The 26,385-nt window shown below is 63.2% G+C and overlaps 1 protein-coding gene across 8 annotated transcripts in view; it reads left to right on the top strand.

The window, feature by feature from the left end:
* Positions 1-19,789, top strand: part of PLEC (plectin) — a 56,326-nt gene extending 36,537 nt beyond the window's left edge. For all 8 annotated transcript variants that reach the window (XM_072949967.1, XM_072949971.1, XM_072949972.1 and 5 more), the window contains 23 exons: positions 23-118; positions 283-410; positions 653-746; positions 1,278-1,432; positions 1,514-1,784; positions 1,868-1,945; positions 2,031-2,192; positions 2,365-2,469; positions 2,589-2,684; positions 2,924-3,049; positions 4,194-4,346; positions 4,425-4,579; positions 4,663-4,789; positions 4,898-5,081; positions 5,156-5,313; positions 5,400-5,578; positions 6,711-6,849; positions 6,954-7,310; positions 7,389-7,472; positions 7,654-7,758; positions 7,863-7,961; positions 8,905-12,285; positions 12,379-19,789. In XM_072949967.1, coding sequence (XP_072806068.1) covers positions 23-118; positions 283-410; positions 653-746; positions 1,278-1,432; positions 1,514-1,784; positions 1,868-1,945; positions 2,031-2,192; positions 2,365-2,469; positions 2,589-2,684; positions 2,924-3,049; positions 4,194-4,346; positions 4,425-4,579; positions 4,663-4,789; positions 4,898-5,081; positions 5,156-5,313; positions 5,400-5,578; positions 6,711-6,849; positions 6,954-7,310; positions 7,389-7,472; positions 7,654-7,758; positions 7,863-7,961; positions 8,905-12,285; positions 12,379-18,597 — 12,651 coding nt within the window. In that variant the 3' untranslated portion in view covers positions 18,598-19,789. The remainder of the gene's footprint in view (positions 1-22; positions 119-282; positions 411-652; positions 747-1,277; positions 1,433-1,513; positions 1,785-1,867; positions 1,946-2,030; positions 2,193-2,364; positions 2,470-2,588; positions 2,685-2,923; positions 3,050-4,193; positions 4,347-4,424; positions 4,580-4,662; positions 4,790-4,897; positions 5,082-5,155; positions 5,314-5,399; positions 5,579-6,710; positions 6,850-6,953; positions 7,311-7,388; positions 7,473-7,653; positions 7,759-7,862; positions 7,962-8,904; positions 12,286-12,378) is intronic.
* The last annotated feature ends 6,596 nt before the right edge of the window (positions 19,790-26,385 follow it).

Genomic DNA, 26,385 nt, shown 5'->3' with positions numbered 1-26,385 from the left:
CCTAACAGCCTTGTCCTCACAGATCTTGTGGTGTCAGTTCCTGAAGTTTAAGGAGACAGAGCTTCCAGCCAAGGAGGCGGATAAGAACCGGTCCAAGGGTATCTTCCAGTCCTTGGAGGTGAGCAGGATGCCCAGGAACCCAGGGCCTGGGGGTGTCCCTTGAGCAAGCTTGGCCTGGCCTCACTACTGAGCTGGGACCAGGGCTGTTTCAGGTTGGGTGGGCTGAGGGCCTGGGTAGCTTGGCACTCCCACCCCTCTGCTGAACGCGGCGCCTTTCCACAGGGGGCAGTACAAGCAGGCCAGCTCAAGGTGCCCCCGGGCTACCACCCACTGGATGTGGAGAAGGAGTGGGGCAAGCTGCACGTGGCCATCCTGGAGCGGGAGAAGCAGCTCCGCAGCGAGTTTGAGAGGTGGGCGGGTGCAGGCGGTGCTGGGGGGTGGGGCCCCGCCTGGGCAAGGAAGCCGCCCGAGGGTGAGTCACTGCCTGGGGAGGAAATCCCCCCCCAGGCTGGGAAACCCACACTTGGGCCAGCTCAGCTGTGGGCCACAGCCCGGCGGGGAGGCCCGGGCCAGGAGGGAGCTGTGCTTTGTGGCTGGGAGCCTGGAGACCTGACCCACTCACAGTGGGTCCTGTGGTGCTCTTGGGCTGCAGGCTGGAGTGTCTTCAGCGTATTGTCAGCAAACTGCAGATGGAGGCCGGGCTGTGCGAGGAGCAGTTGAACCAGGCCGACGCCCTACTGCAGTCGGTGAGGCTGGGAAAGAGGGGGCGCCTGGGCAGGGAAGCTGGAGGGAGGGAGGTGGGAGGAGCCCTGAACCTGCCACACCCTGCAGCCTGCGCCCCGCTCCTCCCTCTTGGCCTGCAGCCAGCTGTGACCGCTAGCTCTGGGCAGAGCCAGCTCCTGGGCACCAGGCCCGCCCTGAGCTGCCTTCTGTTGGGAGGGTGGTAGGGAGGGGCCCAGACCCCCTGGGGCCCAACACAGGCAAGACTGGCCTGGCCAGGGGCTCTCTTAAGGTGAACTTCTAGTGGTGGGTGGTGGAGGACAAGGCACGGGAACTGTGGATAAGGCCACGAAGCATCTGGCTCCTGGGACCTAGTGGAGACCTTTGGACTTGATCCCGGTTACCCCGCAGGGTGGAGGGCTGGGGTTTGACCAGAAGTTTCAGAAAGATGCAGGGTGCTGGGTGGGGAAGGAAAGGGAAAGGCGGTGGGGGAGCCCTCTGCAGGTGGGTGGGAGGTGGGCCTGGCCAGTCCCTGAGTCAGGGCGACCACCTTGCAGGATGTCCGGCTGCTGGCTACAGGCAAGGCACCACAGCGAGCGGGCGAGGTGGAGCGGGACCTGGACAAGGCGGATGGCATGATCCGGCTGCTGTTTAACGATGTGCAGACCCTCAAGGATGGGCGGCACCCGCAGGGCGAGCAGATGTATCGCAGGTGGGTGCACCCTCCTTCAGGGCCTGGGGAGGGCAGCCCAGCCCCACTGACCCTCCTGACTCCTGCCTGCGCTGTGCGCAGGGTGTACCGTCTGCACGAGCGCCTGGTGGCCATCCGCACTGAGTATAACCTGCGTCTGCGGAGCGCACCAAGGCACCCTGAGCTTGAGGACGCCACGCTGCGCTACCTGCAGGATCTGCTGGCCTGGGTGGGGGAGAACCAGCGCCGGGTGGACAGCGCCGAGTGGGGCGTGGACCTGCCAAGCGTGGAGGCGCAGCTGGGCAGCCACCGCGGCCTGCACCAGTCCATCGAGGAGTTCCGGGCCAAGATTGAGCGGGCGCGAACCGACGAGGTGAGCGGGTGTCAGCGCTTTGGGCAGCAGGCGTGGGCCAGGGCCTGGCCCCCACAGGCCTCACCCCTCCTTGCCTCCCGCAGGGCCAGCTCTCCCCGGCTACCCGGGGCGCCTACCGAGACTGCCTAGGTCGGCTGGACCTGCAGTATGCCAAGCTGCTAGTGAGTCGGGGGCCAGGCGGGAAGCTGGGGCAGGCGTTCGGGGCTGTGGTGGCTGACACACGCCCCCCTGCCCGCCCGCCCACAGAACTCCTCCAAGGCCCGCCTCAGGTCCCTAGAGAGCCTGCATGGCTTTGTGGCAGCTGCCACCAAGGAGCTGATGTGGCTGAGCGAGAAGGAGGACGAGGAGGTGGGCTTCGACTGGAGCGAGCGCAGCACCAACACGGCCGCCAAGAAGGACAGCTACTCGGTGAGGCGGGCGGCTGGCTCTCCAGGCCTTTCCATGACCACCCCCCTCCCAGGTTGGAGCCCCTCGGGGTGGCGGCTCTGGTCCAGCTCCAGGCCTCCAGCGGGTGTTTGGTGGGAGACTGGCAGATCCATGGGCCTGACCCTGTCCCTGAGACCCACTGCCTCCATGTCAGGCCCTGATGCGCGAGCTGGAGCTGAAAGAAAAGAAAATCAAGGAGATCCAGAGCACCGGCGACCGCCTTCTTCGGGAAGACCACCCCGCGCGGCCCACAGTGGAGGTGGGGCGGGGTTGCTGGGGGCCCCTGGACCCCCAGGGTGGGGCAGGGCAGGGCTGCAGGGGGACCGTCCGGACCCCCACGGGGGCGCAGGGCTTACGAGCGTGTGTGCTGTGCTGCAGTCCTTCCAGGCAGCCCTGCAGACGCAGTGGAGCTGGATGCTGCAGCTGTGCTGCTGCGTGGAGGCGCACCTGAAGGAGAACACCGCCTACTTCCAGGTGAGAGCTCGGCCCGCCCTGCTCAGCCGCAGTGCCCTTGAGGAGCCTGCGGCCACGGTCCCAGCTCCGCGGCCGCTCTGTCTGTGCGGCTGCGGGCAGTCCGCCACGTACTCTGTGCTACTGACCTTGTACCAGAATCCCCCCCTGTCATCGGGCCCAGCCCCTCAGGCCCATCCTGGGGCAGCTCTGGCCAGAGCTTTGGGCCGTTGGCCTAGCGTGACCCCTTCCTGCTGCCCCAGTTCTTCTCAGACGTGCGGGAGGCTGAAGAGCAGCTGCGGAAGCTGCAGGAGACGCTGCGCAGGAAGTACACCTGCGATCGCTCCATCACTGTCACTCGTCTTGAGGACCTGCTGCAGGATGCCCAGGTGAGCCGGCTGCCAGCCTCTGCCGGGCCCAGGGCTCTGCAGCCCAATGAGAGGCAGGTGCTGAGGCCCAGACCCTCATGGACTGTGGGGATGGAGTGGGCAGTGGGGTCCAAGGGCTGGGTGGAGCACTGGGGGAGGCTGGCTTGGAGTCTGGGCTGCACTGATGCTCTGGAAAGGTCCCTCGGGAGGTAGGGGTCTAAAGGGGCCGGCAGCAGTTGGAGGAGACATGATAGGGCTTGGAGGTCAGTGCAGACGGGCAGGGGTGTGGGAGAACTGAGAGGTTATGAGCAGGGTCCTGGACCAGGGGCAGGCGGCTGGCTAGAGCTGGTGTGAGCCCCAACCCTTGGAGCCCCCGGACTGAACAGAAGCCTGAGTCAGCTGCTCTATTGCCAGCCCTTTCACTGTAGGGGGTCCACCAGCATCTTGGACCTGACGAAGTCTGGGGCAGGCACAGTCTGAAGGGCTGAGGAGGGCAGAAAGGCCACTGAGTGTGGTACTCAGGTGCCCTGGGGCAGGGGTGGAGGCACCCAGGAGGGCTCCAGGGCCTTCTGGCAGTGCTTGGCAGAGTGGTGGAGGTGGGAGGAGGCTGGAAGGCTCTGCTGGCTGGGAAATCCTGTGGTCAGGAGTTGGGGTCAGTGAAGCCGGGGGGGGGCGGTCCAGGAGGCCCCCTCATGTGCAGCATTGGCTTGGGAGAGGGTGGAAGAGGTGCAGGTAGCTTCTAGGTGGACTCCGACTTGCAGCCTCACACAGTTCTAGGTGTGGTTTGGCCTCTCAGAGTGGCTGGATGGGAGGAGGTGGGGAACCTTCCACAGCAGGACAGGGAGGGCAGAGGGAAGAGGACACTTTGGGGCCAGAGTGCAGCCGGGGTCCCGCCCCTGAAGGATGCAGTGTGTGATCTGGGGGGCAGGGGGAGGGCACTCAGTCCCAACTAGGAAGGAAGGAGGGTCAATGGGATCTGTTGAGGTCCAAGCCCTAGGGGCTTGTCCCAGCCAAGTGCTCAGCCCCACTGTGTCCCAGAGGCAGTGCGAAGGACCCCCTGATTTCAGGGCATTGGTGAGGGGTGCCTGGGGTGGGCTTGGGGGCCTGTGAAGGCACTCAGTGTCTCATGCTGGGTGATGGTCTCTGACCCACCTCTGCCTTGCAGGATGAGAAGGACCAGCTGAACGAGTACAGGGGGCACCTCTCAGGCCTGGCCAAGCGGGCCAAGGCCATCGTGCAGCTAAAGCCCCGCAGCCCAGCCCACCCTGTGCGGGGCCGCGTACCGCTGCTGGCCGTGTGCGATTACAAGCAGGTGGAGGTGAGGCCTGGCCAGGCGGGCTGGGCCCGGGAGGTGGGGCATGGTGTGGCCATGCCGTGACCGCTCTGGCTGCCTTAGGTGACCGTGCACAAGGGTGATGAGTGCCAACTGGTGGGCCCTGCGCAGCCATTCCACTGGAAGGTGCTCAGCAGCTCTGGTAGCGAGGCCGCCGTGCCCTCCGTGTGCTTTCTCATACCCCCACCCAACCAGGAGGCCCAGGAGGCCATCGCCAGGTGAGTGATCTTGGTCTGGAGACCAGAGTGGGTGGCGTTGAGTAGGTGCCCAGACGCCTCTAACCCTGCCCCTGATCTGCCAGGCTGGAGGCTCAGCACCAGGCCTTGGTTGCATTGTGGCATCAGCTGCACACGGACATGAAGAGCCTTCTAGCCTGGCAGAGCCTCAGCCGCGATGTGCAGCTCATCCGCTCCTGGTCCCTGGTCACGGTATGACTGCCCGGCGGGGCGGGGCGGGGCGGGGCGGGGCGGGGTGGGGCGGGGCGGGGCGGGAGCGTCTTCCTGCAGCCAGTGCTCAGCCCTCGTGCCCCGCCACAGTTCCGCACACTGAAGCCAGAGGAACAACGCCAAGCCTTGCGCAGCCTGGAGCTGCACTACCAGGCCTTCCTGCGGGACAGCCAGGACGCTGGTGGCTTCGGGCCCGAGGACCGGCTGCAGGCCGAGCGCGAGTATGGATCCTGCAGCCGCCATTACCAGCAGCTGCTGCAGAGCCTGGAGCAGGGTAGGCGGCGGCGGCAGCCTGGTGCGGGTGGGAGGCCCCAGCTGGGCGGTGTGTGAGTGGGCCGTGTTCCCCAGGCGAGCAGGAGGAGTCCCGCTGTCAGCGCTGCATCTCCGAGCTCAAAGACATCCGGCTCCAGCTGGAGGCCTGTGAGACGCGCACTGTGCACCGCCTGCGCCTGCCGCTGGACAAAGAGCCCGCGCGGGAGTGTGCCCAGCGCATCGCAGAGCAGCAGGCAGGCCCCCCCCACCCCCTGGGTTCCAGGGGTGCTGTGTGTGGGGCTTGCGGGGTCAGCTTACATCCTCCTCCATCTCTCTTCAGAAAGCACAGGCTGAGGTGGAGGGGCTGGGCAAGGGGGTCGCCCGCCTCTCTGCTGAGGCCGAGAAGGTCCTGGCCTTGCCTGAGCCGTCACCCGCTGCCCCAACTCTACGCTCAGAGCTGGAGCTGACCCTGGGCAAGTTGGAGCAGGTCCGCAGCCTGTCTGCCATTTACCTGGAGAAGTGAGTGCGCCTGTCTGCTGTGGGAGGGCTCACAGCAGAGCTGAGGGGGACAGGCTGAGGCGCAGGGGAACGGGGGCACCAAGGAGGGGTCTGCTGAGGGATCTGGGCAAGGGACGGTGGGCATGGGCCAGGGTGGGCATCTGGGAGGTGGTGGGAGTTCAGTCCTGACCTGCCCTGATAGCAGGTCTCCCTGATGACTGGACATGGGGTAAGAAGGGTTGTGGTGGCGTGGGAGGAGTAATTGGTGGGACCCTGCTTGTGGGACCTCAGGCAGTCAGGAGGTAGGGGTGTCACTAAGGTGTGAAAGGCAGCTGGGCAGAGGGGAGGGCCGGGGCCCCATGGCAGAGGGGTCAGGAGAGTGGGAGCTGCTAAAAGGGGAGGTGGCCTGTGGCTGGCGAGGTTCAGACCAGGGGCTTGGCCACACTGGGACACTGGCAACCTCAAGGGGGCACTTCTTGGCTGAAGGTGGGGGTTAAGCCCTGCGGAGGGAGGTGGGGTGGGCAGTGGGTGAGACCGTAGAGGGCGATCCCCTCCCCAGCAGGCCCTTCTGTCCCCAGTGCCCCTGGGGAATGCAGAGTCCTCATCAGGGCCCTTCCCCTCCCTGCGCCCACCCCCGACACGGGCGTCTCTTCTGTCCCTGCACTTCATTTTAATGAGGATGTGCAAAGATCATCAAAGACCTCCTTCAAAGCTAAGCGAGAACCCCTCCACCCTCTCCCCGCAGCCCCACCCTGGGCCACCCTCCAGGGGCCTGGCCTTCCTCTGGTAGACTGTTACCCACCCTTTCATCACACGGCCCCAGCTGCTAGGAAGGAGTGTCCCTGTCAGGCATGTCGTGTCCCCGTCACCCAACCTTGGGGCTGGCAGGCTGATGGGGGATTCTCCTGCCATAGGGCCTTGGAGCTCGCTGCTCCCCTGGCCAGCACAGCCTCCCTCCAGGACTTGGGCTGGAGCTGGAGCACCCCTATGGCCAGGGGGTCCCCAGCCACCTTCTGCCTATGCCAAAGGTTCTTCTTCCTGAAGCCCATGACCAGAGGGCTCAGCTGGTCACCAGGGCTTCGGTTCCACTGTGTTAGGCTGGCTGCTCCCAGCCCATCTCCCCCCCCAGCTCTGAGCCCTAGTCTTCCCCCAGGCTCAAGACCATCAGCCTGGTGATCCGCAGCACACAGGGGGCTGAGGACGTGCTCAAGGCCCACGAAGAGCAGCTCAAGGAGGCCCAGGCTGTGCCTGCCACCCTCCCGGAGCTTGAGGCCACCAAAGCTGCGCTGAAGGTACTGCTGCCAGGCCTGTGCTTTGCCGTGACAGCCGGAAGGCATTGGGGCTCAGCAGCAGGGGCCTTGGGCTGAAACAGCATCCTCTCCTCTGGTCCCAACAGAAGCTGCGGGCCCAGGCGGAGGCGCAGCAGCCTGTGTTTGATGCCCTGCGGGACGAGCTGCGGGGGGCACAGGAGGTGGGTGAGCGGCTGCAGCAGCGGCATGGCGAGCGGGACGTGGAGGTGGAACGCTGGCGCGAGCGGGTCACCCAGCTGCTTGAGCGCTGGCAGGCCGTGCTGGCCCAGACTGACGTGCGGCAGCGCGAGCTTGAGCAGCTGGGCCGCCAGCTGCGCTACTACCGTGAGAGCGCAGACCCGCTGGACTCCTGGCTGCAAGATGCCAAGCGGCGGCAGGAGCAGATCCAGGCCGTGCCGTTGGCCAACAGCCAGGTTGTGCGAGAGCAGCTGCGGCAGGAGAAGGTGGGCCTGGGCAGGGTAGGCAGGAGTGGGGTGGGGTGGAGCTGCACCCTATGGCTGCTGACCACCCTGCCCTCCCAGGCGCTGCTGGAGGAGATTGAGCGCCACGGGGAGAAGGTGGAGGAGTGCCAGAGGTTCGCAAAGCAGTACATCAACGCCATCAAGGTGAGGCTCTGTGGCCTGCTGCCACCCTCTAGCAGGCTGTGTCCCAGGGAGGATGTGTGGACGGTGGGCCTGGGACCTCAGGGTACCCCCCCCCATCCAGGCCATGCTGGGAATGTCTGTGGGCAACTTCAGGGGCAGGGTGGGAGGGCAGAGCTGGCGGCCAACCAGTGCATCCCTACAGGACTATGAGCTCCAGCTGGTCACATACAAGGCACAACTTGAGCCAGTGGCTTCCCCAGCCAAGAAGCCCAAGGTCCAGTCTGGGTCCGAGAGTGTCATCCAGGAGGTGAGGCTGAGGGGCAGGGCTGGCAAGTGGTTCTAGCCTACACTGGGCCTGGTGGGCCCTGGGCAGGGGCAGGGCTGACTCTGAGTGTCTCCCCCCCTCCCCAGTATGTGGACCTGCGTACCCGTTACAGTGAGCTGACCACACTTACAAGCCAATACATCAAGTTCATCAGTGAAACTCTGCGGCGCATGGAGGAGGAGGAGGTACGGCCCACACGGGTGGGGAGGCTGTCCTGCTGCCCGCCCCGTCCCAGACTTAGCTCCCAGGAGCCCATCTGAGACCACTTAGCACAGCTCTTCCCACTCACCTCCTGCCTGGTGCTGCCAGCTCCCCTCCCCTGCAGCACGGCCTGCTCCCAGGCTCTCCTCCCCTGTGGTCTGCCCTACTTGGCCTGATGCTGCACTGCTCTCCCTTGGTGGCTGGCACCTCCTCTTTGTCTTCATGTTGGCACGTGCCCCCCAGTGGGCGTCCCACTGGCTCTCTCGTGTACGTTCCTCTTTGAGATTCTGTGTTGGCCTCTTCACTTGGTCACTTGCTTTGGAAGCACTTGGAGTTACCGGGTGTTGGGGGCTGGAGAGAGGTGTCTCAAGGTGCTTTGGTGAGGCAGGGTACTTACCAGTCCTAGTCTGGCCTACCAGCAGCCTCCTCTCTGCTCAGAGCTGCAGGCTGAGTCCTTCTGAGCTGGCTCGGATCATCACTGATGTGCCATGCTGGCCACTCCCCCCCCCCCGCACCTTGCTGGGTCAGGGAGAGGGGCCACGTGGCTGGAGCCAGGCCGTTGGGTGCTCAGCAGTGCGCAGGCAGGGCTGTGCGGTGGGCCCGGCTCGCAGGTCCTGTGAACTTCCTGCTTTGCTCTCTCTCTCTTTCTCCCCCTGTCCGTCTGTCTCCGTCGCCTGTCTGCGGGAAGAGGGGAGGACACCTGGGTCTCCTTCCCTGGGCTGGTGAGCACTGTGGGGCCAGGCTGCACTCGCTGCCTTGAGTGCCCTGGGCGGGTGCACGCGGTCTCCTTCGGACGGGCCATGACCTCTGTTCTCCCATGACCCCCGCACCATGCTGTCAGTGAACTGTGGTGGTGCCGTGCCACGTGAGCGCCCCGCCTGCTCACCGCTCTCTCTGGTTCTCTCCCTCTCTCTGCCACGGCCGCAGAGGCTGGCTGAGCAGCAGCGGGCAGAGGAGCGGGAGCGCCTGGCTGAGGTGGAGGCCGCTCTGGAGAAGCAGCGGCAGCTAGCCGAGGCGCACGCCCAGGCGAAGGCACAGGCCGAGAGGGAGGCGCAGGAACTACAGCGGCGCATGCAGGAGGAGGTGGCGCGCCGGGAGGAGGTGGCGGTGGACGCGCAGCAGCAGAAGCGCAGCATCCAGGAGGAGCTGCAGCATCTGCGGCAGAGCTCGGAGGCGGAGATCCAGGCCAAGGCCCGGCAGGTGGAGGCAGCTGAACGCAGCCGCCTGCGCATCGAGGAGGAAATCCGCGTGGTGCGCCTCCAGCTGGAGGCGACTGAGCGCCAGCGCGGCGGGGCTGAGGGTGAGCTGCAGGCACTACGTACGCGCGCGGAGGAGGCCGAGGCGCAGAAGCGGCAGGCCCAGGAGGAGGCTGAGCGCCTGCGGAGGCAGGTGCAAGATGAGACCCAGCGCAAGCGGCGGGCGGAGGCCGAGCTGGCCCTGCGCGTGCAGGCGGAGGCTGAGGCAGCTCGTGAAAAGCAGCGGGCCCTGCAGGCGCTGGAGGAGCTGCGGCTGCAGGCCGAGGAGGCAGAGCGGCGCCTGCGGCAGGCTGAGGCAGAGCGCGCGCGCCAGGTGCAGGTAGCCCTGGAGACTGCACAGCGCAGTGCGGAGGCAGAGCTGCAGAGCAAGCACGCCTCTTTCGCGGAGAAGACGGCGCAGCTAGAGCGAACCCTGGAGGAAGAGCATGTAACTGTGGTGCAGCTGCGGGAGGAGGCCACGCGGCGGGCGCAGCAGCAGGCCGAGGCCGAGCGTGCCCGCGAGGAGGCCGAGAGGGAGCTGGAGCGCTGGCAGCTGAAGGCCAACGAGGCACTGCGGCTGCGACTGCAAGCCGAGGAGGTGGCGCAGCAGAAGAGCCTGGCTCAGGCCGAGGCTGAGAAGCAGAAGGAAGAGGCGGAGCGGGAGGCCCGACGTCGTGGGAAGGCGGAGGAGCAGGCCGTGCGGCAGCGAGAGCTGGCTGAGCAGGAGCTGGAGAAGCAGCGGCAGCTGGCGGAGGGCACCGCGCAGCAGCGCCTGGCAGCGGAGCAGGAGCTGATCCGGCTGCGGGCCGAGACGGAGCAGGGGGAGCAGCAGCGGCAGCTGCTGGAGGAGGAGCTGGCGCGCCAGCAGCGTGAGGCGGCCGCGGCCACACAGAAGCGCCAGGAGCTGGAGGCCGAGCTGGCCAAGGTGCGGGCTGAGATGGAGGTGCTACTGGCCAGCAAGGCGCGAGCGGAGGAGGAGTCACGCTCCACCAGCGAGAAGTCCAAGCAGAGGCTGGAGGCTGAGGCTGGCCGGTTCCGCGAGCTGGCAGAGGAGGCCGCCCGCCTGCGTGCCCTGGCGGAAGAGGCCAAGCGGCAGCGGCAGCTGGCCGAGGAGGATGCGGCGCGGCAGCGGGCGGAGGCAGAGCGGGTGCTTGCCGAGAAGCTGGCCGCCATCAGCGAGGCCACACGGCTCAAGACTGAGGCGGAGATCGCACTCAAGGAGAAGGAGGCGGAGAATGAGCGCCTGCGGCGGCTGGCGGAAGACGAAGCCTTTCAGCGGCGGCGATTGGAGGAGCAGGCGGCCCAGCACAAGGCGGACATCGAGGAGCGGCTGGCGCAGCTACGCAAGGCATCAGAGACCGAGCTGGAACGCCAGAAGGGGCTGGTGGAGGACACGCTGCGGCAGCGGCGGCAGGTGGAGGAGGAGATTCTGGCCCTCAAGGCAAGCTTCGAGAAGGCAGCTGCTGGCAAGGCGGAGCTGGAGCTGGAGCTCGGGCGCATCCGCGGCAACGCTGAGGACACACTGCGCAGCAAGGAGCAGGCGGAGCTGGAGGCCGCGCGGCAGCGGCAACTGGCGGCAGAGGAAGAGCGGCGGCGCCGCGAGGCTGAGGAGCGTGTGCAGAAGAGCCTGGCGGCCGAGGAGGAGGCCGCGCGGCAGCGGAAGGCCGCACTGGAGGAGGTGGAGCGGCTCAAGTCCAAGGTGGAGGAGGCGCGGCGCCTCCGCGAGCGAGCGGAGCAGGAGTCCGCTCGGCAGCTGCAGCTGGCCCAGGAGGCCGCCCAGAAGCGGCTGCAGGCAGAGGAGAAGGCACACGCCTTCGCGGTGCAGCAGAAGGAGCAGGAACTGCAGCAGACCCTGCAGCAAGAGCAGAGCGTGCTGGAGCGGCTGCGCGGCGAGGCCGAGGCGGCCCGGCGGGCGGCGGAGGAGGCGGAGGAGGCGCGGGAGCGGGCGGAGCGCGAGGCGACACAGTCCCGGAGGCAGGTGGAGGAAGCAGAGCGGCTGAAGCAGGCGGCGGAGGAGCAGGCCCAGGCGCAGGCCCAGGCGCAGGCCGCAGCGGAGAAGCTGCGCAAGGAAGCCGAGCAGGAGGCGGCGCGGCGGGCCCAAGCAGAGCAGGCGGCCCTGCGGCAAAAGCAGGTGGCTGACGCTGAGATGGAGAAGCACAAGAAGTTCGCCGAGCAGACGCTTCGGCAGAAGGCGCAGGTGGAGCAGGAGCTGACGGCGCTGCGGCTGCAGCTGGAGGAGACCGACCACCAGAAAAACATCCTGGACGAGGAGCTGCAGCGGCTGAAGGCGGAGGTGACGGAGGCGGCTCGCCAGCGCAGCCAGGTGGAAGAGGAGCTGTTCTCCGTGCGCGTGCAGATGGAGGAGCTGGGCAAGCTCAAGGCCCGCATCGAGGCGGAGAACCGCGCGCTCGTCCTGCGCGACAAGGACAACACGCAGCGCCTGCTTCAGGAAGAGGCCGAAAAGATGAAGCAGGTGGCAGAAGAGGCCGCGCGGCTGACAGTGGCGGCCCAGGAGGCGGCGCGGCTGCGGCAGCTGGCGGAGGAGGACCTGGCGCAGCAGCGGGCTCTGGCGGAGAAGATGCTCAAGGAGAAGATGCAGGCAGTGCAGGAGGCCACCCAGCTGAAGGCGGAGGCAGAGCTGCTGCAGCAGCAGAAGGAGCTCGCCCAGGAGCAGGCCCGGCGGCTGCAGGAGGATAAAGAGCAGATGGCACAGCAGCTGGCACAGGAGACACAGGGCTTCCAGCGGACCCTGGAGACGGAGCGGCAGCGGCAGCTGGAGATGAGTGCCGAGGCTGAACGGCTCAGGCTGCGCGTGGCCGAGATGAGCCGGGCCCAGGCTCGAGCCGAGGGGGATGCTCAGCGCTTCCGGAAGCAGGCCGAGGAGATCGGTGAGAGGTTATACCGCACAGAGCTCGCCACGCAGGAGAAGGTGACGTTGGTGCAGACGCTTGAGACCCAGCGACAGCAGAGCGACCAGGATGCCGAGCGCCTGCGGGAGGCCATTGCAGAGCTGGAACGCGAGAAGGACAAGCTCAAGCAGGAGGCTGAGCTGCTGCAGCTCAAGTCCGAGGAGGTACCTCCCCACCTGCGGGCAGGGTCTGCTCAGGCGGGAGGCGGGTTCTCCCAGGCCCCTGACCTCTCTGACCACCCTCTTCCTCCTTGACAGATGCAGACAGTGCAGCAGGAGCAGCTGCTGCAGGAGACGCAGGCCCTACGGCAGAGCTTCCTCTCCGAGAAGGACAGCCTGCTGCAGCGCGAACGCTTCATTGAGCAAGAGAAGGCCAAGCTGGAGCAGCTCTTCCAGGAGGAGGTGGCCAAGGCGCAGAAGCTACGTGAGGAGCAGCAGCGGCAGCAGCAGCAGATGGAGCAGGAGAAGCAGCAGCTGGTCGCCAGCATGGAGGAGGCCCGGCGGCAGCAGCGCGAGGCGGAGGAGGGCGTGCGGCGCAAGCAGGAGGAACTGCAGCGCCTGGAGGAGCAGCGGCAGCAGCAGGAGAAGCTGCTGGCCGAGGAGAACCAGAGGCTGCGTGAGCGGCTGCAGCACCTGGAGGAGGAGCACCGGGCAGCGCTGGCACACTCGGAAGAGGTGCCTGCCTCGCAGGCCACGGCCACAAAGGCCCTGCCCAATGGCCGAGATGCACTGGATGGCCCAGCCACAGAGACAGAGCCCGAGCACGCCTTCGATGGCCTGCGGCAGAAGGTGCCGGCCCAGCAGCTGCAGGAGGTGGGTATTCTGAGTGCAGAGGAGCTGCAGCGCCTGGTGCAGGGCCGCACCACTGTGGCTGAGCTCGAGCAGCGGGAGGACGTGCGCTGTTACCTGCAGGGCCGCAGCAGCATCGCGGGGTTGCTGCTGCAGCCTTCCAACGAGAAGCTGAGTGTCTACGCGGCCCTGCGGAGGCAGCTGCTGAGCCCAGGCACAGCCCTCATCCTGCTTGAGGCCCAGGCGGCTTCAGGCTTCCTCCTGGACCCTGTGCGGAACAGGCAGCTGACCGTCAACGAGGCCGTGAAGGAGGGCGTCGTGGGCCCTGAGCTGCATCACAAGTTGCTGTCGGCTGAGCGTGCTGTCACTGGCTACAAGGACCCCTACACTGGGGAGCAGATCTCCCTGTTCCAGGCCATGAAGAAGGACCTGATCGTCAGGGAGCATGGCATCCGCCTGCTGGAGGCCCAGATCGCCACGGGCGGCATCATCGACCCGGTGCACAGCCACCGCGTGCCCGTGGACGTGGCCTTCCAGCGTGGTTACTTCGACGAGGAGATGAGCCGCGTCCTGGAGGACCCCAGCGACGACACCAAGGGCTTCTTCGACCCCAACACGCATGAGAACCTCACCTACAAGCAGCTGCTGGAGCGCTGCGTGGAGGACCCTGAGACCGGCCTGCGGCTCCTGCCACTCACAGATCAGGCTGCCAAGGGTGGTGAGCTGGTCTACACTGACTCGGAGGCCCGGGACGTGTTCAAGAAAGCCACTGTGTCTGCACCATTTGGCAAGTTCCAGGGCAGAACGGTGACCATCTGGGAGCTCATCAACTCTGAGTACTTCACGGCGGAGCAGCGGCGGGACCTGCTGCGGCAGTTCCGCACAGGCAAGGTCACGGTGGAGAAGATCATCAAGATCGTTATCACGGTGGTCGAGGAGCACGAGCAGAGGGGCCAGCTCTGCTTCCAGGGCCTGCGCGCCCTGGTCCCCGCTGCTGAGCTGCTCGAGAGCCGGGTGATTGACCATGACCTCTACTGCCAGCTGCAGCAGGGCAAGCGCTCAGTGCAGGAAGTAGCCGAGGTGGATGCAGTGCGGCGGGCCCTGCGGGGCTCCAGCGTTATTGCGGGAGTGTGGCTGGAGGAGGCGGGGCAGAAGCTGAGCATCTACGAGGCCCTGAGGAAAGACCTCCTGCCGGCAGAGGCGGCTGTGGCCCTACTGGAGGCGCAGGCCGGCACTGGGCACATCGTGGACCCCACCACGAGCGCCCGGCTGACTGTGGCGGAGGCAGTGCGTGCCGGCCTGGTGGGGCCCGAGCTGCACGAGAAGCTGCTGTTGGCTGAGAGGGCCGTGACGGGCTACAAGGACCCGTACTCGGGGCAGAGTGTGTCCCTGTTTCAGGCCCTGAAGAAGGGCCTCATTCCCAGGGAGCAGGGCCTGCGTCTGCTGGACGCCCAGCTGTCCACTGGTGGCATCGTGGATCCCAGCAAGAGCCACCGAGTACCCCTGGATGTCGCCTATGCCCGGGGCTACCTGGATGAGGAGACCCACACAGCCCTTTCCGCACCCGAGGGCGATGCCAAGACCTACTTCGACCCCAGTGCCCAGGAGCCGGTCACCTACGGCCAGCTCCAGCAGCGGTGCCGCCCCGACCAGCTGACGGGGCTGAGCCTGCTGCCACTCTCGGAGGAGGCTGCCAGGGCCCGGCAGCAGGAGCTCTACTCCGAACTCCAGGCCCGTGAGGCCTTCCAGAAGGCCACTGTTGATGTCCCCGTGGGCAGCTTCCAAGGCAGGACGGTGACAGTGTGGGAGCTCATCAGCTCTGAGTACTTCTCTGCGGAGCAGCGGCAGGAGCTGCTGCGGCAGTTCCGCACGGGCAAGGTCACCGTGGAGAAGATCATCAAGATCCTCATCACCATCGTAGAGGAGGTGGAGACTGTGCGGCGGGAGAGGCTCTCTTTCAGTGGCCTCCGCGCCCCGGTGCTGGCCAGTGAGCTCCTGTCTGCCAGGGTCCTCAGCAGGGACCAGTTTGAGCAGCTCAAGGACGGCAAAACATCAGTCAAGGACCTGTCGGAGGTGGACTCCGTGCGGACACTCCTCCAGGGCAGTGGCTGCCTCGCTGGCATCTACCTGGAGGACTCCAAGGAAAAGGTGACCATCTATGAGGCCATGCGGCGCGGCCTGCTCAGGCCCAGCACGGCCACTCTCCTGCTCGAGGCCCAGGCAGCCACTGGCTTTCTGGTGGACCCTGTGCGGAACCAGCGCTTGTATGTCCACGAGGCTGTGAAGGCTGGCGTGGTGGGCCCTGAGCTGCATGAGAAACTGCTGTCAGCTGAGAAGGCTGTGACGGGTTACAAGGACCCCTACACCGGGGAGCAGATCTCCCTGTTCCAGGCCATGAAAAAGGGCCTGGTACTCAGGGAGCACGGTATCCGCCTGCTAGAGGCCCAGATCGCTACAGGCGGCATCATCGACCCGGTGCACAGCCACCGCCTGCCCGTGGATGTGGCCTTCCAGCGCGGCTACTTCGATGAGGAGATGAGCCGCATCCTGGAGGACCCCAGCGATGACACCAAGGGCTTCTATGACCCCAACACGCACGAGAACCTCACATACAAGCAGCTGCTGGAGCGCTGCGTAGAGGACCCTGAGACAGGCCTGCGGCTCCTGCCACTGAAAGGGGCGGAGAAGGCAGAGATAGTGGAGACCACGCGGGTGTACACTGAGGAGGAGACCCGGAGGGCCTTCGAGGAGACACAGATCGACATCCCCGGGGGCGGCAGCCACGGGGGCTCCACCATGTCCCTGTGGGAGGTGATGCAGTCGGACCTGATCCCCGAGGAGCAGCGGGCCCAGCTGATGGCTGACTTCCAGGCCGGCCGCATGACCAAGGAGCGCATGATCATCATCATCATCGAGATCATCGAGAAAACCGAGATTGTCCGCCAGCAGCACCTGGCTTCCTACGACTACGTCCGCCGCCGCCTCACCGCCGAGGACCTGTATGAGGCCCGGCTCATCTCCCGCGAGTCCTACAGCCTGCTCCGGGAGGGCACCAGGAGCCTCCGTGAGGTGCTCGAGGCTGAGTCTGCCTGGCGCTACCTCTACGGCACGGGTTGTGTGGCCGGCGTCTACCTGCCTGGCTCCAGGCAGACCCTGACCGTCTACCAGGCCCTCAAGAAGGGGCTGCTGAGTGCCGAGGTAGCCCGCCTGCTGCTGGAGGCTCAGGCGGCCACAGGCTTCCTCCTGGATCCAGTGAAGGGCGACCGGCTGACCGTGGATGAGGCCGTGCGAAAGGGCCTGGTGGGCCCCGAGCTGCACGACCGGCTGCTGTCGGCCGAGCGGGCTGTGACCGGCTACCGTGACCCCTACACAGAGCAAACCATCTCGCTCTTCCAGGCCATGAAGAAGGACCTGATCCCCGCCGAGGAGGCCTTGCGGCTGCTGGACGCTCAGCTGGCCACCGGCGGCATCGTGGACCCGCGCCTGGGCTTCCACCTCCCGCTGGAGGTGGCCTACCAGCGCGGCTACCTCAACAAGGACACGTACGACCAGCTGTCGGAGCCCAGCGAGGTGCGCAGCTACCTGGACCCCTCCACGGATGAGCGCCTCAGCTACACGCAGCTGCTCCGGCGGTGCCGCCGCGATGAGGGCAGCGGCCTGCTTCTCCTTCCGCTCTCAGACGCCCGCAAGCTGACCTTCCGCGGCCTGCGCAAGCAGATCACAGTGGAGGAGCTGGTGCGCTCACATGTCATGGACGAGGCCACGGCGCTGCGGCTGCAGGAGGGCCTGACCTCCATCGAGGAGGTCTCCAAGAACCTGCAGAAGTTCCTCGAGGGCACCAGCAGCATCGCTGGTGTGCTCGTTGACGCCACCAAGGAGCGCCTGTCTGTGTACCAAGCCATGAAAAAGGGCATCATCCGCCCGGGCACAGCCTTCGAGCTCCTGGAGGCGCAGGCAGCCACCGGCTACGTCATCGACCCCATCAAGGGGCTCAAGCTGACTGTGGAGGAGGCTGTGCGCATGGGCATCGTGGGCCCTGAGTTCAAAGACAAGCTGCTGTCGGCCGAGCGCGCTGTCACTGGCTACAAGGACCCCTACTCCGGGAAGCTCATCTCACTCTTCCAGGCCATGAAGAAGGGCCTGATTCTGAAGGACCATGGCATCCGCCTGCTCGAGGCCCAGATCGCCACAGGTGGAATCATTGACCCTGAGGAGAGCCACCGTCTGCCTGTGGACGTGGCTTACCAGCGTGGCCTCTTTGACGAGGAGATGAATGAGATCCTGGCCGACCCCTCAGACGACACCAAGGGCTTCTTTGACCCCAACACAGAGGAGAACCTCACCTATCTGCAGCTGATAGAGCGCTGCGTCACCGACCCCCAGACGGGGCTGCGGCTCCTGCCGCTGAAGGAGAAGAAGCGGGAGCGGAAGACGTCTTCCAAGTCCTCGGTGCGCAAGCGGCGTGTGGTCATCGTGGACCCGGAGACGGGCAAGGAGATGTCGGTGTACGAGGCCTACCGCAAGGGCCTCATTGACCACCAGACCTACCTGGAGCTGTCCGAGCAGGAGTGCGAGTGGGAGGAGATCACCATCTCCTCCTCGGATGGCGTGGTCAAGTCGATGATCATCGACCGCCGCTCGGGCCGCCAGTACGACATCGACGAGGCCATCGCCAAGAGCCTCATCGACCGCTCAGCGCTGGACCAGTACCGTGCTGGCACACTCTCTATCACCGAGTTCGCGGACATGCTCTCGGGCAATGCCGGCGGCTTCCGGTCCCGCTCGTCCTCCGTGGGATCCTCCTCCTCCTACCCCATCAGCCCCGCCGTCTCCAGGCCCCAGCTGGCCTCCTGGTCTGATCCCACTGAGGAGACAGGCCCCGTGGCCGGCATCCTGGACACAGAGACGCTGGAGAAGGTGTCCATCACGGAGGCCATGCACCGCAACCTGGTGGACAACATCACTGGGCAGCGGCTGCTGGAGGCACAGGCCTGCACCGGAGGCATCATCGACCCCAGCACCGGCGAGCGCTTCCCCGTCACCGATGCCGTCAACAAGGGCCTAGTGGACAAGATCATGGTGGACCGCATCAACTTGGCCCAGAAGGCCTTCTGCGGCTTTGAGGACCCGCGCACCAAGACCAAGATGTCGGCCGCCCAGGCCCTGAAGAAGGGCTGGCTCTACTACGAGGCGGGGCAGCGCTTCCTGGAGGTGCAGTACCTGACGGGCGGCCTCATCGAGCCTGATGCGCCGGGCCGCGTGCCCCTGGAGGAGGCCCTGCAGCGCGGCACCGTGGACGCCCGCACCGCCCAGAAGCTGCGCGACGTCAGCGCATACTCCAAGTACCTCACCTGCCCCAAGACCAAGCTCAAGATCTCCTACAAGGACGCGCTGGACCGCAGCATGGTGGAGGAGGGCACGGGCCTGCGGCTGCTGGAGGCCGCCGCCCAGTCCAGCAAGGGCTACTACAGCCCCTACAGCGTCAGTGGCTCTGGCTCCACGGCCGGCTCACGCTCCGGCTCACGCTCTGGCTCCCGGGCCGGCTCCCGCCGCGGCAGCTTCGATGCCACCGGCTCCGGCTTCTCCATGACCTTCTCGTCCTCGTCCTACTCCTCCTCGGGCTACGGCCGCCGCTACGCCCCAGGGCCCACGCCCTCCCTGGGGGGCCCCACGTCTGCGGTGGCCTGACCCCTGCCTGTACCCCGCCTCCCGCTTTGCATGTGGCCAGGCTTCCCGCCCAGGCGCTGGGGTCTTTCTTAAGTGTTTAAAGATGTCTTCCTCCCAAGCGGTGCCTAGAGTTTAACCAAAAAGACCAGACTAACATATTAATGTATACCTGCTGTCCCGACAGCCTCTCTCTTGGATGGGGCCAGTCCAGCCCCACTGACCACCTCACCCCATACCCTCCAGGTCTCTCTGCTCCTCTTTACCTGCCACTCACCACAGCCAGGTGCCTTGGAGGGTGCAGAGCTGGGTCTCCAGCTCAGCCCTCCCATTTCCCCAGGGGGCTTCTGTCTGGGCGAGGTTCCCCCAGCCCCAGAGACCAGCCTCCCGACATCCAGCCACCAGTCCTACCTGCTCCAGGCCTTGCTAGTGGCAGGGCTCTCAGGGCCAGCGTTTTCTCCTGTTTCCAGGACTGACCTGCTCTCTCAGTGGGCCTTGCTGGGGAGAGAAGGAATCTTGGGTCAGCCATCTCTTCTGGCCTGCCCAGAGAAGCCCCTTCCCCACGGGAAGGTGAGGGTCCGGTCTGCAGAACCAGCTGACCCGAGCCAGGCACCAGCCTGTTCCCAGCTCCTGTAGGACTTCGGGCTCCATTCCCAGCCCCCAGCCACCTACACTCTCTCCCCAGACCCCAGGCCTTTGGCTTTAGCCTTCCAGCCTCAGCCCCCTAGTAAGTGCCTTCTGTGTCCCCCTTGGCACCCAGGCCCCAAGGACCCAGACCTGGGGTGGGAGACAGACCCTCCTGGTGAAAGCTCACTGCTGTCCCCGCCCCTGGGCGTCTGGGCTGGGTGTAGCGGGGCTTCTGCAGGCCTTTTCTCCCCCGTGGGCCTGTGTCCCCTGGAGCCTGTGGACCCCCACCCTGGAGTGCTGCCTGTCTCTCCCAGAACTCCTCCTCCCCTTTGCTGGGCCCAGGGCTGCCGCCTGGGCCGTCTGTGCTGACCAGGGCAGCCGAGCCCGGGGCTGCTCCTCCTGCCCCACCCAGCCCCTGGCCCTGGTGGTGTCCACCCGCCCCTACCTCTGACTGAGCTTTGCATGTCCCACTAACCCCGGCAGGTGGTGGTGGAGGTGCCAGGCTTCCGTCTGCCTCTGTGAGGGCAGAACACTAACCTGACCATGGTGGGCCTGCGGCGCCCACCCCAATAAAAGCAATTCCAACCTCCCTGTGGGTCCTGCCTCGGTTTTTTGCCCTGAGGTCAGGCATGTGTTGGGGCAGGGTTGCTGCTGCCACCCCAGGCTCTGAGCTGGGCCACTGTGTCCCGGCCAGGGTCAGGAGAGCATGGCCAGAGGCCACACGTCTCAGGCCAGAGCAGCCCAGACTGAGCGACCCAGGGCAGAGGGCAGTGGGGGGCTGCTCCTGGACATCCCCCAGCCCCTGCTAAGTCCAGGTGATCACCTGTCACTCTGCACAGCCCCGCAGTCTGGGTTTGTGGTTGGCACTTAACGTCGGAGGAGGGGGACTTACATGCCCATCAGTCGGTCACTGGCTGTGCCTTGCCCCAGCCGTGTGGAGCGAGCAGTGTGGCTTCCTGGGTAAGTTGGTCCGTGGCAACCAAGGGTTGCCCTCCAGAGAAGGGTGCAGCCGGGAGCCTGAGCGGAGGCCGGCGGCCGAGGCGTTAGCATGTCTGCTGCAGCCTGCCTCTCCTGCTCCTGGCCCCTGCTCCTTCAGTCTAATTTATTCCAGCTTCTCCAGGATCCTTTCTGGGAAATTTTTCAAGAAGTGAGTGGGGCAAACTGCCCTGCGCTGAGCCTCTGGTCCCAAGGCCATAAGGCCCTGCCTGGAGTATGTCTCCCTGTTCTGCCCCAGTAAGGTGGTCTCATTCCCGGAGGTCTGAGTCCTGGTTTCCAAGTCCTTGTCAGACTCTGCCCTCTTGCCCACTTGCAGTAAAACGGCGTGGAAGTGCTGAGATGTCCCAGGGCAGGAGCTCCGCCTCCACATGACAATCAGGGTCGTCCCTGCTCGGGTGGTGACCGCTTGGGCTGCTGGTCTACTGCAACGTGGCACCGACATGACCAGGTAGCGGCTGTGGCTGTGAGTTGGGTAGGACACTCCCCTGGTGCCCCAGATGGCAGCGTTTTCCTCTGTGACCAAGACCGTGCGGTTCTCACAGCTTGACGTCGCAGGGACAGAAAGCACCCATTCCCCGGAGGGTCCCAGGGATTGCGGTGAGTGAGCCACATCTGCTTCTACTCTGTGGTTTCCAGACCCTTGGTCCACCTCCTGGGGTCACTGACTCAAGGTCACGCCCACATCCAGAAGGACACGGTGTCATCTGCTTCCTTACGAGGCTCTCCAACATTCTGCCAGGCCAGCAGTTTCTGTAGGCTGCGGTGTGCTGTGGTCCCGGACCCCTGCTGCACCCCCTTGCCAGGAGGGAGCAGTCCAAGTTCCCAGGGGATGTTTTGCAGGAACCCGTATGTAGATGGAGACTTGCAGACAGCTGAGCTAAAGTGATGGATTTCCCTCCGAGTTGCTGGTTGGTCTCGCCTCTGGGGTCTCTCTTGCTGGGAGACTGACGTGCACCAGTGAGAGGAGCTCGGCCAGCCTGGGATGGGGGCCGTGTTGTCAGCACGTGCTTGGCCCCATCTCTGTGCAGGGCTACCCCGGTCATGTGAGCATGGGGTGGCCAGGGTCCACTGACCAAGTCATGTGGTCCAGGGGTGGCTCAGCACCTCCTCTGCATGGTTTTCCCGGTGAACATGGGCACATGATACAAGCCCCCACTCCCCCTGCCCACCCAGCACCGACTTCCCCCCAGTCTTCCTGAGAGTCTGCGCCTCTTAGGCCCTGAGCAGCCAGCTGGACCGTGCCTCTTGGCTGCTCCTGCTCTGTACAGGGGGGATGACCCAGGGTGCTGCGGAAGCTCTGGCCAGGGGTCTCCCTCTGCCGTCTGGGCAGCCCTGAGTGGAGCCGTGTCTGTGCAGCTGACACCCCAGGCCCGCCCTCAGGCCCAGACGTCGTTCTCCTCCATCTCCTTGTCAAGGGGACCCTCTGCAAGGCCGTGCTGCAGCACTAGTGATGTTGGTGTGTGGGCCACCTGCTCGTGTAGCCCGTGAGCCTGAGCGCAGGCGTCTGCTCCCCCTCACCTTGGACCCTCACTGAGCCTAGTGACCTCAGGGCTGGGTGGGTCTGAGTGTCAGGAGCACGCCAGGACCTTGTCTTGAGTCTGCATGTGCTCCATCCTCACCTCAGCTGGCGTCTGTGCTGCAGCTCCCGCGTGGGCCTGGCCAGGGGCCCCACGTCACGTTCTTACCCCTGCCACAGGCCCGTCCGGTGCACGGATCCGTGGGGCGTGTGTCCACAGTAGCAGGACACTCTGCACTGCAGCCTCACCGGCCGCTGTGCTATGTCTCTTTCCAAGCCCCACTTGGGCCTGGAAGCCTCCCTGTCGTCCAGTAAAGGGACTGAGGCCAGTCGCATCCCCTAGAGCGTGACACACTCCGTCTGGGTCAGAGGGGCCGCCAGGCGCAGTGCTTCCTTCTGCAGCAGGGAACGCAGCGCTCCAGACTTGTCCTTTGTGGTGGAGAGGGTGTCCTACAGTGCCCAGACCCAGAGGGACCAGTCCCTGAACCTTGGCTCGGCGTGTGGCCCGCGCTCCAGAGTGCGTGCATCCACGTGTCTGACCAGCACAGGCAGAATGCTTGCCACCTCCTCCTGGTGGGGCCTGATGACTGTGCCCTTGTCGGTAAGTGGGCAGTGTGCGTTCTGTGCTTTGCTCAGACTCTGACTGCGCAGGGGGCCTGACACAGCCCAGAGCAAAGTGTGAAGGTGTAAGTTGCCCTCCTGACGCAGGCGCACACCACTCCTGACCTCCACCAACGAGGAAAAGAAAACCTTTGCCAATGATCAGAGGCCGTGCTAATCTGTTCTAGAAAGGTTTCGTGCAGTTCCTGCAGGGACCTGACCTGTGAACTAAAGGGAAGATGAGGCCATCACCCTTGCCTTCCTCAGTGGCTGAAGTGTTGTAATCCAGCCCTTTCAGCGGGATGCAGTGTTTTACTCGTTTTACTGGCTGGAGAGGGGAGGCGTCTGCCACACTTCTGTGTGGTCTTACGCACTACAGGTTCTCATTCTATAGCCAAACGACCAGTGTGAGGATTCTGCCAGCTGTTAGGTGTGTCCCTGCCAATTATATATGGGTGGGCTCTGAGGTGACTGCCCGCTGGCTCTGTGGACCCACTGGATCCTCTGTAGGGGGAAACAGGCCAGGACCACATTTGCTGCCAAGTCCCGGCATTCCCCACTCAAAGAGGCATCTGAGTTGGCACTCTGGGTCCCCAGGGGCCAGTGCCAGCTCAGACGCTGACCTAGGTGTGCCCCTGTCCCCGGTGTCCAGGGTGCAGACTTGTGACTGTAGGTCCTTCTAGAGAAGGCCTTGGAGAAGCCCTGTCTGCGCTCATGGTGCTCTCACGGGGCTCTAAGGCCTTGTGGCGCATGGGCTCGGGGTCCAAGCGCCGGCTCAGGCAGGCGGCAGGCGATTCTTCTGCTGGTACGGCTGCGGCGGCTGGCGGCGGCCCTAGCCTCCATTTTAGCATTTCTTTTGCTTCCGTGCAGTGAACTAGCAGTCTTCAAAGTGGCCAAGTCCTGGCCGCGCCAGGACCAGGGAGCTGGAGGGCACAAGTTCTTGCCTCGCCTTAGACCTATTAAATTAGGGCTTCTGGGGCTGGGGTCCAGCAGCCCATGTTTTCAGAAGCCATCAAGGTGCCTGCCACATGCTGGGCTGGAGAAGAACCACTGTGGTCAGCAAGCCCCTTGCCAGCCGCCCACCTGGGTTCCCCTCAGAACACAGTGTGCTGCAAGCCAACTTCACACATCCTTGTGGTCAGGTGCTCTGGCTGCCATGACACATACCATAGAACAGGGGCTCAGATGACAGAAATTCACTTCTTAGTTCTGAAAGCTAGAAGTCTGAGATCAAATTGTCAGCAGGGCTGGTTGCTCCTGAGGCCTCTCTCCTGGGTGAGTGGACGGCCGTCTCCTCCCCATGTCCTCACGTGGTCGTCCCTCAGTGTGTGTCTGTGTCCTCATCTCCTCTTCATATAAGGGCACCAGTCAGACTGGATTAGGGCCACCCCCTCTTGTGAACGTGTGACGTTAATCACCTCTAAAGACCCCATCTCCAAAAACAGTCCCATTCTGAGGTCCTGGGGACAGCATATGGATTTGGGGACGCAACGTTTGGCCCACACACCTCCCTGGTAATAGTGCCCTCCCCGCCACCTGCGTGCCACACGTCACCACGTGCCGTGCTGAGCGAATGCGGGACTAACGGCAGCCCCCACCCCCAACACCTGAGATGAGCCTGTCTGTGGAGGATTCTTCCTGGGACCACACCTGGCGCCACCTGGATCAGGTCAGTTCCCCAGAAGCAGAGCCCAAGATGGAGATTCAGGTGCACCTGGTTCATGGAGGGTGTGCTGTCAGGAAAGGGTGTGAGAAAAGCACGTTTGAGAGACGAAGCTGCTGGGCAAAGGCTGGGTAGCCTGAGCGCACGGGGCCGCAGGAGAGTGGACTTCACCTCAGCATTCTCCAGTGACCAGGGGTCTGGGCTGGGGCTCCCCACGTCAGTCAGCCGTGGACCACGGGCTGCCCTGGGGCGGGGCGGGTAGCCCCCAGGTGCTGCGAGTGAGAGGCCCTCTGCCCAGGGCGCTGCGCAAGTCTGCAGCAGCTGGGGGATAAGACGCCAACCCCAGGTAGGACTTGAGGGGGTCGCCAACTTCACCTGCCTTGACAGCGACAATTCCGCAGTAGCAGCAGCAGGACAGGCCTAGATGTCTGGAAAGCCCTCCAGCCAGAAAAACTCCTGGGTGAAAGCTAACAAGTACCTTTGCAGATACCGCAGGTCACAAGAAAGGGAAGGGGATCCCCGGGGGTGAAGAATGAAGTGGGACTTCGGTGTGGCGGGACTTCGGTGTGGCAGCTGGCACTTCCCTGAGGAGTTTGCTGACCCTAGAAACCCAAAGCCTTAGTTTTAACGGATCCCCAGGAGCAGGAGCCAAGCTTTGGAGCAAAGCAGAAACTACATAAAACCCGAATCCTTAACAGGCTCTGCTTAGTGAAAATAAGGGCTAGAAACCCCACCACTGGCAGATGTGGACAGAAAGGAAACTCACTGGATTCTGTCTGGGCTCTGCAGAAGCTTCCACTGGACATTTGTAACCTCAGGTGTTCCCCCGTAGGTCCTCGGGAAGCCCGTGCAGAGAAACTAAGTCAACGTGGACCCAGATGGATTATGGCCTGGTCCCCAGTGTGAGCTAACATAGTCTCCAGATGTTCTGCCCGCAAGGCCTCACAGGATTCCCAGAGATAAAACCAGTCTTTCAAACATGAACTCACAATTCAAAATTATGGACAAGTGAAAACAAGCCATTATGAACAAGTCAGTATAAACAAAAGCAGAATCAGAACCCAAAGGACGTAAGGTACTGGAATTATTCAATAAAGAATATAGAGTAAGTTTGTTGAAAATGATTAGGACATGAAAGAGAAATTTTAGAATATGAGAAATAAAATTTCATCTAAAAATCCCAAGAAGATTGTAAAGTTATTTAATAGAACTTCTGGAAATAAAACATACAACATTTAAAACTCCATGGATTGATTCAACAGCAGATGGGACACAGCTGAAGAATAGTAAATTGGAAGATAGATATAATAAATTACTCAGAACCTATCCTGGAGACGTGAGAAGGGAAATACAGACGAGAGGATAAGAGACAGCATGTAACAAGATAGTCCAACGTTGGTCTAATCAGAGTTCCAGAAGAAGAACCTCGAGGAAATAGAGAATTTTTGAAGAAATAATAGCTGATAATTATTTTCCAAATTGATGAAAAACATGACTCATTATGTCCAAAAGGCACAATAGAATTTAATCATGGCAAATGTATCCATATCAAAATACATCATAGCAAGATTACACAAACCTGAGACAAAGAGAAAAAATTTTAGAGCAGCCAGAGAGAAAAGACAGATAATCTACAAAACGATGACATTTAAACTGGAGCAGGCATCTCATTAGCAAAAGTGGAAGCTTCTTAAAGTGTGGTCCATGCATCAGAAGCTTGGGCATCGTCCTGGAGCTTTTGGAAATGCAGGGTCCTGGGGCCACAGCCTGCATTATGACAGCACCTGCACATTGATGCTACTTTAAAATATGCTTTAGAATAGTTTAGAATTTACAGAAAAATAGTGGTCATACAGGGTTCCCAAATACCCCATACTCAGTTTTTCCTAGTAATCTTCTAGTAATATGGTAAATTTGTCACAGTTAATGATGCAATACATTATTATTGACTAAAATCCATATTTTCTTCAGATTTTCTTCTTACTACTATTTTTAACCCAGTGTTCTTTTCCTATTACAGGATTTCATCCTGGATACCACATTACATTCAGTCACCATATTGCCTTAGTCACCATGTTACCTCTTGGCTGTGGCAGTTTCTCAAACTGTTTTTGATAACCTTGACAGTTTTGAGGAGGACTGGTCAGGTATTTTCCCACACTGATGCTTGAGAAGCACGAAGCTAAATTTATGCTAAGCTTTACCATTTAAGAAATAGGGTGAATAAAGATGTCCACTTTTCCCACTTCTAGTCAGCATTCTATTGGAGATTCTAGCCAGGGCAATAAGGCAAGAAAATGAAATAAAAGGCTGCACGATTGGAAAGGAAGAGGTAAAACTATCTCTATTTGCAAATGACATGATTTTATATATAGAAATCTTAAGAAATCGACTAAAAAACTATGAAAGC

Source organism: Vicugna pacos, chromosome 25 (assembly GCF_048564905.1).
Source record: "Vicugna pacos chromosome 25, VicPac4, whole genome shotgun sequence".
NCBI lineage: Eukaryota > Metazoa > Chordata > Mammalia > Artiodactyla > Camelidae > Vicugna > Vicugna pacos.
The sequence above is the reverse complement of the archived record's forward strand: the minus strand, read 5'-3'. Positions and strand labels throughout refer to the sequence as shown.